At 48.5% G+C, this 11350-nt stretch overlaps 1 protein-coding gene across 2 annotated transcripts in view; it reads left to right on the top strand.

The window, feature by feature from the left end:
- The first annotated feature begins 6658 nt into the window (after positions 1 to 6658).
- The window catches only part of LOC119846720 (opioid-binding protein/cell adhesion molecule homolog), a 703383-nt gene continuing 698691 nt past the window's right edge, over positions 6659 to 11350 (top strand). Inside the window, exon 1 of one of the 2 annotated variants that reach the window (XM_038380749.2) lies at positions 6659 to 6971. In XM_038380749.2, the coding sequence (XP_038236677.1) occupies positions 6911 to 6971 (61 nt within the window). In that variant the 5' untranslated portion in view covers positions 6659 to 6910. The remainder of the gene's footprint in view (positions 6972 to 11350) is intronic. The other variant, XM_043500833.1, reaches the window with a different exon arrangement.

Here is an 11350-nt window from a genome sequence, read left to right as displayed (position 1 = left end):
CAGGAAAACAATGTGTCCTTAAGTTCTCCTCCCTAGCTTGAAGCACATGGGGTTGTGGGGGTGGCCCACACGATGGGAAACTGGAGAATACCTATGTTAGAGCCATGGACGGTGTCATAAATATAAAGGGAAGAGTAAACACCTTTAAATCCCTCCTGGCCAGAGGAAAAACCTTTTCACCTGTAAAGGGTTAAGAAGCTAGGATAACCTCGCTGGCACCTGACCAAAATGACCAAAGAGGACTCAAGATACTTTCAAAGCTGGGGGGGGGGGCAAAGGGTTCTCTCTGTCTGTGTGATGCTTTTGCCGGGACCAGAGTGGGAATGCAGATCAGAACTCCTGTAAAGGGTTAATAAGCAATCTAGTTAGATATGCGTTAGATTCTGTTGTGTTTAAATGGCTGATAAAATAAGTTGTGCTGAATGGAATGTAGATTCCTGTTTTTGTGTCTTTTTGTAACTTAAGGTTTTGCCTAGAGGGATTCTCTATGTTTTGAATCTGATTACCCTGTAAGGTATTTACCATCCTGATTTTACAGAGGTGATTCTTTTACTTTTTCTTTAATTAAAATTCTTCTTTTAAGAACCTGATCGCTTTTTCATTGTTCTTAAGATCCAAGGGTTTGGGTCTGTGTTCACCTATGCAAATTGGTGAGGATTTTTATCAAGCCTTCCCCAGGAAAGAGGGTGTAGGGCTTGGGGGGATTTTGGGGGGAAAGACATTTACAAGTGCGCTCTTTCCCTGTTCTTTGTGTAACACTTTGGTGGTGGCAGCTTTTAACCTAAGCTGGTAAGAATAAGCTTAGGGGGTTTTTCATGCAGGTCCCCCCATCTGTACCCTAGAGTTCAGAGTGGGGAAGGACCCTGACAGACGGGCACTGAGAAATCAACATTAACAATCCACAGCATAACAAACATGGGTGAGGAGGGGGACCACAGGGCAAAGCCAGGGCTGGATTAACTCTCCTGTGGGCCCAGGGCTACTAGATTTTGTAGGGCCCCTGGGGGTTTGGAGTGGGGGAGTGGGCTTAGGGCTGAGGCACGGGGTTGGGGTGCAGGAGGGAGAGCGGAGTGCAGGCTCCGGCCAGGACACGCTTACCTCAGGCAGCTCCTGGTCAGCGGTGCAGCAGGGCTAAGGCAGGATCCCTGCCTGCTCTGGCTCTGTGTGGGTCTGCTCCCCGAGGTGGCCGGCATGTCCACCCCCTAGGCAGAAGGGTCAGGTCACTCTGTGTGGTGCATGCTGCCTGTGCCCACAAGTGCCCCAGGCGCCATCCCCGCAGCTCCCATTGGTGCGGTACCTGGCCAATGGGAGCTGCGGAGATGGCGCTGGGGGCAGGGGCAGCACACAGAGATTCCCTGAATGCCCCTCACCTAGGGGCCACAGCTCCAGGCCCGGGGTGGGGCGGCGGGGGGTGCCAAGGCTCAGGAACTGGTGAAAAAAATAAGTGGGCCGCATTTGGCTTGCAGGGCCCTCCTTACTCCGAGGCCCTGGGCTGCAGTCCCCTAAAGCCCCTGCATTAATCCAGCCCTGGGCAAAGCGGCTGGTGGGGTAGTGTCTTCCTGCTGGATCTACTCACACTATGCTAGTGTTGTGATAGGGTCCTGCTTAGATATGCTCATGAAACAACCTCCCAGCACAGGGCATCAGTTGGACCAGACCTTCAGCCTTAAAGCATGGGCCTCTTCCACTTAACCTAAACATATTACCTGGTAGCAGTTGTAGGCTGTTGTCCTCCATGTGGAGCGTCCATTACAGGGGGAAAGCATACTTAGCCAGCATGTTACATGTTCCCTATTTAGATCCCTAGTTCCTCCTTAGCCATCTGATTTCACACCATTATTATTACTACTTAGAAGCTACCCGAATGCACAGGTCACCACAAGCCGCAGTCATAGACCAGGACCCTATTGTGCTAGGTACTATAGAAACACAGAACCATTATATGATGCTAGGGCAGTGACACAAACCAGCAAAAGGATCAGGGTAAAGTCCTATTGCTTTGCGTACAATCCCACGCCCAGAACACCGAGTCTCTTATCTCTCTAAAGTGTCTGTTTTCTATAGTTTTGTGCCGATGTTAATGCTTTTTGGATGTCTTTTTTTTTCCCTGTAAGTTTTTGCTCTAAAGGAGGGATGGGGAGGTAGAATTTCTTTTTTCTCCGAAGGCTCAAGATAGTGTATTATTTACCCAAGTGACTAGACTGATCCCACTAATAAATTTGCATTGAGGCAGCTTGAAAAGAACACCCTAAAACGTACATCTAAAAATCGTGTTTAAATGCACCTAGCATACCATAATGTTTTCTTTTGGAGCTGGTGCTGCCTGTCAAATTTAAATATGCAGTCTGGAGTCTCTTTATGTAATGTCAAAAAACCCAGACAACCCCTTCCCCACATCTCCAAGAAAAGCTCTTCTGGTGAAATACATATTTATGTCTTTTCTTTTCCCCCCTTTTTTGAAAACAACAATTGGAGCACCTTGCATACTATAATGGATTTAGCTTCTTAATTTCTCAAGAGCTAGATCACAGTTGTTGTTCCCATTTTACCAATTTAGAAACTGAAGCACAGGGAGATTTAAGGGACTTGCCTGAGGCCACAAAGGAAGTCCTTTGCAGAGTCTGGAATAGATTTCTAGTTTAGGGCTGTAACTGTTTTTAAGCACATTCTAGTTCTGTCCTCTGCATGTGGATTAAGGCAGTGTGCAGAGGTGTGTATGGCTGCGTGCATTAGAAATGTATTAAAAATCCTTTAAAAAGTAGTTAACTGAGAAAAGAGCAAATTATTTTTATTAGATGATTAATGCTCCAGGGTTTTATGGAGGGTGGGGTGGAGTTGGGAGGGCATAGGGTCTTTTGGAATCCATCATATAATTTTGTCCTTTACTTCCTTTCTGAAAGACATCAAGTTAGTTCCAACAAAGAAGGGATGGAAGCACTGTTTATGATTAAGGTTGCCTGACATTTCCTATTACAAGACCCTGTTTTCAATTGCTTATAATTTTGCCATACTTTAACTGGTTGGCCTGAAGTTTTCCATGGTGGGTATTTGTGTCAGGCTGAATTTTTTTGGGAAATTTTCAGGTGAGGTGGTTCAACTGTTTCTGAGGCTATGGAAAACTGTTGTTTTGCCCATGTTTAAAAAAAATCTTGAGACCTTTCTCTTTGAAATGCTCTAGTGTCCCCATGCTTCAAAACAGGAGCTTGAAGTTTGGTTGGAGGGGATGAAGGGTAGCCTTTGCATCAGGGATGTGCCTTTGCCATTCCCTTGAAAATCTGCCCAAATCTGCCCAAATTATGAGACTTTGAATTTGCAAGATTGCAGTTTGTACATGCTAGCGTTTAGCAGATAAAACCGCTGAAGATTCCACCTTCACTGAGCACGCTCGAGTCTCTCATAGCTTCTTGTGGTGACCTGAGCACGTATGCACTAGTCACTGAACGACTAAACGCGCTCCAGCCCAGGGCCCAGCAGGACTTCCCCTGGAACAGCTGCTCCAGGCAGGGGCAGGGCAGGGCACTAGAATGGAGAGCCGGGATCCTGTCTCTGATATGCTCTCAGTGACACCCACCACCTCCTGCAGCTGGCACCCAGGCAGTGTGGAGGAAGACACCATGTGATTCAAATGCAGAGGGGGCAGCAGTTGGATGTGGGGGAAGAGAGAGCCTGCTGAGACCAAGACTGGCTGGCAGTTGGACGCGGAGAGACTGGTTAGGCAAGAAGACTGTGAACCAGTAGGGAGGGCAGGTTGGTACTGATTCGGCAGGGAGACTGAGACTGGAAGCCAGTGAGGGAAATGGGGGAGGCACTGAGATCAGATGAGGAGCTGTGGAAGGGAGACTTGGACTGAGTGGACAAAGAGCTGGGTCATGGGGGAGAGACCAATCAGATGTGGAACCAGGACTAGCTGGGCAAGCAAACTGTGGACAAGGAGTTGGGGTGGAAGAGTGGGAACTGGGGCAGGCTGGGCAAGAAGACTGGGACTGGGTGTGGGGAGGTGGAAAACTAGGGGGATTCCAAGGACGTGAATAGCAGTGCACACCAAAGTGTTGTGCTGTCACTCCCCTGTGTGGATGGTGTGGCTCCAACTAAAAGGTTCCTAATTTGCATTTCCATAGTCCTCTTCAAACATGAAGTAGGGACCTTTCAGTTTGTGCCTGGGAGCATCCACGTGTGACAGTGACAGCACAATACTTCGATGCATCTGCTATTCACCCCCCCACCCCACACACCCCAATCCAAACTGCGGGGCAGTGTAGACAGCCTGAGAGTTAGGAGAGATTGGGATTCAGACAGTGAGTCCAGAGCGGGAGAGTAGGGGCCTGGCAGGGCAAGGAGACTGGGACTGGAATGAGAAACCTGGGGAGTGGAGACTGGGTCTGAGAATGGGACTGGCACAAGGATCCAGGGGCAGGTAAGAGACAGGATCACAACAAACAGCATGTGGTCACGTAATTCAAGGCTGTATTGTAATGCATGTACATGGGATGGCCAAATCATTTCTCCTCATCTTTCCTATCTTTTTTTTCCTTCCCACTTGTTTTACACCCACTTGTTGAATGTTGTTGCACAAACAACCTTACCTCTGGCACTTCCTAACGTTGGAGTGCTTGGCCTTGCAATCTGAATCATGTTTGTTTTGTGGTGGGCTCCAGCCATTAAAGCAGGGCAGGGACTTAGAACCCAGGGTGGCAGAGTCTTGCGTCTAGTTCCGAGGGAGAATCTTGTCAAGCGTCTAGAACAGTAGAGCCCTGCAATGTGACTGAGATCCCCTGCAACCTGCAGGACCTGCTTCCATAATAGCAGGAGGAGGATTCAATAGTCCTGCACAGGGCTCTATAGAGCAGTGGACTAGGGGTGAAGTCTCCTGGGATCTATTCCCAGCTCTGCCACCAACTCATTCTCTGACTTGGGGCAATTCCCTTAACCCCTTAGTTCACTTCTCCATCTGTACAATGGGAATCCTAATGCTTATCCACCTCACAGCGAGTATTTTAAGGATTAGTTCTCATGTTAGTACGGTGCTTTGCTATGGTGAAGTGTTATAGCAGTGGTGTTATGGGCTCCATTTGGGTCCTCCTTGCCCTATTCTTCAAACAGCCAGAGGGGGTGCATGGAGAGGAGATAGATATTCCTCCTCTCCACTGGCAGCCTGACCTCCTTCCTTAGCTCTATCTGCTGCAATCCCAGCCTTGCCAGCATGGTGCCTAACCTGGATCCATCCAGGACAGAACAATATGCTGCCATGTGAGAGCTGGGCTTATATAGGAACCACTGCAGAGGCAACTTATCCATCCATCTTGTGTCTTCTCTATGTTGATGAAGCACTTGCATACGTGAATTTGAACCATGCCTATCTACAGGAAACAGGCAGCAGGGCAAGAATCTCAGCTGTCATATTTGGGGGAAGGGATTGTTGCCTTTTTTCAAAGTGAGTTTAGTGTTGGTGAAAGGTGAGGCATCGACAGCCCTGGAGACTGAAGTCTTCTGTTTGCCCATGGAAACAGTAATGCAAGATACTCTCTGTGCATTATTAATTTTTTGTATTACAATAGCAAACATCATTCTGGGATGTATTCGCAGGGGTATTGTAAGCAAGACACGAGAAGTAATTCTTCCGCTCCACTCTGCACTGATAAAGCCTCAACTGGAGTATTGTATCCAGTTCTTGGTGCCACATTTGAGGAAAGATGTGGGCAAATTGGAGAAAGTCCAGAGAAAAGCAACAAAAAATTATTAAACATCTTGAAACCATGACCTATGAGGAAAGATTGAAAAAATTGGGTTTGCTCAGTCTGGAGAAGAGAAGACTGAGAGGGGAATGATAACAGGTTTCAAGTACATAAAAGGTTGTTACAAGGAGAATGGATAGAACAAGAAGCAATGGGCTTAAATTGCAGCAAGGGTGGTTTAGGTTGGACATTAGGAAAAATTTCCTAACTGTCAGGGTGGTTACGCACTGGAATAAATTGCCCAGGGAGTTTGTGGAATTTCCATCACTGGAGGTTTTTAAGAGCAGGTTGGACAAACCCCTGTCAGGGATGGTCTAGATAATACTGAGTTCAGGGGACTGGACTAGATGACCTAGGCTGCTTAATCTGCCTCCCTTGGCAGCTGGCAGAGCTGCTGGGTTATAAAGCTCTAGCTCTGGGGGCTCTCAGCATTCCCTGCCTGACCCTGAGAAGCCCCCAGGTGCATGGAAACCCTACCGCGATTGTAACGCTGGTGGCTGAAATGGAGGCTGAAGGGGAGCGAGGTGGACAGATGGGAAGCAACAGGCACGCTCTAGATTCTAACTCATTCAGCAGCTTTGGAATGGCTGCAACAAGTTATAATCCCCAAGCAATCTAATTTGATGAAGCATTTCCCAGCCCTTTTGCATGAAGGACAGCTCAGAGCCATAACCGAGAACTAGCCCAGGGAGCGTCGGTGGCACTGTGCGCCCTCCTTTCCCCTAGTGTGGTGCTGCTGGCAGCAGATGAGTCTCCCCTGCCCTGCCATTGTGCCAGTCCCACAGAGCCATCTTGAGGACCATGGGGCGCAAGTGGGAGGTGCACCCAGGGGGCAGCTGGCAGCAGTTAGCTCCATAGAGTGGAAACTCCAGAAGAAGCGAGTGATTGTGTGTCACTCAGGAGGCTCGAACCAATGAGTGCCTGGTAGGAGGTCTGCTCTCCCCACTGCACAGACTAGTGCTGGTGTTTCTTCTGCTAGTTGTGTGTATGTGCAGGGAAAAATCAGAGACACAGCCTGCCTGTTCCCATCTCTCTCTCTCTCTCTTTCTCTCCCTCCAGCTCACTAACTCACTCTCCCTCCCTCTGCAAACACTGGATTTAAACCTGCTCAGAATTCAGCACAGAGAAAACAGCGGAAGCAGCAAGCTAAGCAGCTTCGAGACTCCTGCAGTTCCAAGATGTACCATCCTGCCTGCTGGATCGTCTTCACGGCCACAACCGCCCTGCTCTTCATCCCAGGTACAGCGGCCAATTGTTTTTTCTCTCTCTCCGTCTGTCTAGGGGATGCGTGGATCTTAGACCAGAGGGAGGGAGAATGAAATGGTGTGTGCATCACAAGCGCGCGCACACACACACACACACACACACAGGAGTTGCTCTGCAGCAGAGTGCTTTTAGCAGTCACTGTGAGCTGGGTTCAAAGATCTATGCCCAGGCTGCTATGAAGTGGTGCTATCTCCCAAATGAGTGCTGAGCTGGCACAGAGACCGGCTGCTGTCGGACCAGCGTGGGGAGAAGAGGCTCTTGCATGCGCAGGAATTAGCTGAATGGTATTTCCAGGCACAGTGATGCTCTGTAGAAGTCTCTCTGTAACACACACACACACACACACACACACACACACACACACACACACACACACACACACACACACACACACTCTCTCTCTCTCTCTCTCTCCCCCTTATTACATGCCCAGTGAATGGGGGAGCCTTTTCCTTCAAAGTTCAGTGCCCTCCATCTCCATTTCATTCCCAAAGCACCTGCTTCCCCTTTCATATTTTGGGAGACTCAGCCCCCAACCCTGTGTCGTCTTGTTTTCTCCTTCCATCCCTGGGGCTCGCTTCCCCATGCTGACTCTCATTGCCACTGTTCCCCTGTTTGGGCAATCAGCCTGCGGCAAGAGGCATGGATGCTGCAACCGTAACAAGCTGAGCAGGTGTAGACTTCCCTAAAGCCTTAATGCAACGCTGCGAATGACGGACTGTCCTCCTTGCGACACTCGCCGGGAGCTTAGCATCAGGGCTCAGGGTGTTGGAAACGCCAGTTGTAATAGGGTTTATGGTAATTTGCCTCTGGAGAGCCACTCCGGACTGAAACTTGACAGACAAGGTCTGAGGGTGAGCACCGAAACACAATCCAGCATATGCCACCCCACTGGCCATATGGGAGGGATAACACTGACAAAGAAGGGCAGGGGAATGGTACAAGCAACAGAAGTTGATGTTGGTTTGTGTTTTTAGGCTGAGGTCTGCCCAGCTGCTTAAGAGATTTGGACACCCAGTTCCTGTTCAAATGAATGGGAACTGGATGTCCTAATCCCATCCTGGGTCTATAAGCCAAATGTCTCTCCTTGGTCATGGCTGTGATTTACATTGGCATGGGAAAAGCGGGAGGACAGGGCAGATCTCTGTGTTTAAATAGCTTGTCAGTGTGCAATTTTATTTTTTTCTCTGGGGTTGTGTGGGTGGGCGGGCAGAGAGGCAGGTTGGGGAAGTGTTAGATCTTCTACACCAAAAAAATACCTGTTGGGGCAGAATCAGTGGGGCATGAGCTAAGAGGCTAATGCCACATACTGCTGGACCGGCCACGGGTCAATCAGAATAGCGGCCCCAACTTCGAGAGAGAGCCCAACATCTGATCCTATTTACAGAATCCTCTGTGAAATTTGCTCCTGAGCAGAGGACATGTTGGTGTTAGTGGGGAGGCCATTGGGGAGGCCTTCTGCTCAAACATGAGAGTCACACACTGTTCCTAGCTTGGCCAGTTCAGAGCTGTTATGCAGGATTAGTTGCCACAAAGTTTTAAAAATCTTTGCCCAAGCCTGTGCCAATGTGCTAGATCAGTGGTTCTCAGATGTTTGTTCTGGTGACCCCTTTCAGATAGCAAGCTGGAGTGTAACCCCTGCCCCCCCACTGATAAATTAAAAACACCTTTTTATATATTTAACACCATTGTAAAGGCTGACAGCTCACGACCCCCCCATGTAATAACCTCGTGACCCCCTGAGGGGTCCCAATCCCCAGTTGAGAAAAAGAGGTGCAAATATAACTTTGCAAAGAGAGGCGCTTAGGAACCTGTGTCGGGGTAGTGCTCGGGGCGTGTGAACTTCAAAGCTCCTCTGCATTCAAGGGTTTTTTTTTCCTGGAAAACTTCTTAAACTCACATTTTTCGAGTTTTTCGAGGGAAAGACAGAGCCCCTTTTTAGGAGCAAGGGTGGCTTGCATCTAAAAAGCTCTACTGAAGAATTGGCCGCTTTTAGAGTCCCAGAGTTGAAGGCCAGAAGAGGCCATCTGATCATTTAGTCCAGTGGTTCTCAAACTTTCGTATTGGTGACCCCTTTCACACTGCAAGCCTATCAGTGTGACCCCCCCCCTTATAAATTAAAACACATTTTAAAATATTTAACACAATTATAAATGCTGGAGGCGAAGCAGGGTTTGGGGGTGGAGGCTGACAGCTTGCAACCCCTCCACCTAATAACCCTGCAAACCCCTGAGGGGTCATGACCCCCAGTTTGGGAACCTCTCATCTAGTCTGACTTGTGTATCACAGGCCACCAACACCATCCGGCACCTGTATGCTAAACCCGACGGTAATGAGATTCACAGGAGACTAGACTGTTATGGGCCACGGGCGGAGATGTGGAAGTGCCCCATTTAATTGCAAATGGATTGACATTTGACAGGTGTGGAATTGCTGCGGGTGATATGTTGGTGGGAGGTTCTGGGAATTCTCAGTGGTGAGTTGCAGGGGTCTAGTAAAGGTGCCTACCAAAGCCAGGCAAAGCTGTGCCCTGCTGTACTTGGGAATTGCAGCTCTGATGCTGTGCAGCGCTCTGAGGGTCCTGGGCCCCTGCTATCCTAATGATGGATGGGTCTGATCCAACTTTCAGGCTGTGGCATCGCTATCTGTAATGAGGAGAGCCGAAAGCCTGGGGTCCAGTACTCCAAACTTGGTTCTGGTTCCGGAGCAGAACTTTGAAGCTCTAGCCTGTCTTTTGCATTCTGATGAGATGCCAGTCTGCTCTAACTCCGACTTTCCTGTGGTCTGAACCAGACTATAGGAATTTGCCATACTGAACCAATCATTGCTCCATCACATCCAGAAACCTGCCTCTTACATTAATCAATGCCTGATACTTCAGAAGAAGTCAAATACCCTTCCTTTAATTCACCTGGCTAGCCATGTAATGCTGTGCACAGGAGAAGAGTTTCCTTCCTGACCCCTGCAGTGATCAGTTTATGGCTGAAGCATGACATTTGAATATCTTTATTTACATAATTACAACTGATATCAATATTATCCAGCTTTTGTAAACCCAGTAGGGGTCACATTCTGATTTCAGCGACGCTGGAGTAACTCAATTAACTTCTGTTGAGTCCCGCCAGCTGGAGCCCAGCATAACTGAGATTAGAATCCAGTCTGCCAACCCCAGGCACATGTTCCACAGCGTTGTTTAAGAGTGTCAGTTATTTGGGGAGCCTGATCCCTCATGCTTTATGCATGTGAAACTCCCATGGGATATTCAGAAGCAGGTCTCAAGCTTAAACTGCTTCCCCTCGATCTTTATGCTAATCCTGCAGGGTGCCTTGTGTGACATGTGAGAAGAGAACTTGCTCAGAAGGTGTAATTAGAGTGAAGGGAAACATCACAACTTGAAGGCTCCTGCAGAAAATAGCATTGCAAAGTTATTATTAGCCATAATGGCTTATTTGCAGGTTTTTTCTCTCTCACTCACTCATTCTCTCTCTTTTCTGTATCTTCTGTTTGGAAAGATGTGTTTCTCCCAGAGGGGCTCATGTTGTCTCGTTACCAATTTACTCTTGTGGAGTCTAAAGACACGAAAGGTTAATGCAATAATGAAACCTTGACCCCTCCGGTCAAAAATAGCGCCTTGCTCTGCAGCTTTTCATTTCTTGGTAAGACACGTTTCCATCTCGGAATAATGCTGTTGTCTCTTGGTGCCTTTAGGGAAGGGGGTGGGTGGCCATAAATTGCTTTCCGAGGCAGAATCTCTTTAACGGGAAGGACAATGAAGATTTTTAACGAGCCTGGAGCCACAAGACAGGGAGGTGGTGGGTGGGAAACTTAATTGTGAAGCCAACAGCAGGGGCATCTCTGGGCACTGAGTTATGATTTGGACTGATGGGGGATGTTGTGGGTCAGATAAAGAAATTGGGGGTGGTGTGGGGGAGGAGGGGTGAGGTATTCTGAGTTACTCTGCATGGCCCATCCTGTGATGTGTGAGCTCCATCGGTGACCAAGACACTCTATGCATGTGTTGTAGTTTCCATTGGCATTGATATTTGCTTTATTCATAGGGACACGTGTTCACTGCCCTTGCAGTTTGAGTTGTTCTCATGGAAGCTGGGTTAGTCACTTCTTTCCAGGCTGGGGTTTGAAGAGGAGTCCCTCCGACGGTCACATATTGACCCTCAGGGTCAGAGGTCTTGTTCGAGGTTCAGGGCCAAGCTGTGTCCCGATGGACAGGAATGTATCTCTCCTGAAGTCAGTAGAATTACTCTGAACTTACCCACTAGTGTAACTGTGAGTGGTGATTCATGTACGCTGGTGTAAATTGGGAGCGACACCACTGAAGGCAATGGCGCTACACC

The sequence above is a fragment of the Dermochelys coriacea genome, chromosome 22 (genome assembly GCF_009764565.3).
Source record: "Dermochelys coriacea isolate rDerCor1 chromosome 22, rDerCor1.pri.v4, whole genome shotgun sequence".
In the NCBI taxonomy this organism is placed as follows: Eukaryota; Metazoa; Chordata; order Testudines; family Dermochelyidae; genus Dermochelys; species Dermochelys coriacea.
Note: the sequence above shows the minus strand (reverse complement) of the source record. Positions and strands in the feature narration are given on the sequence as shown.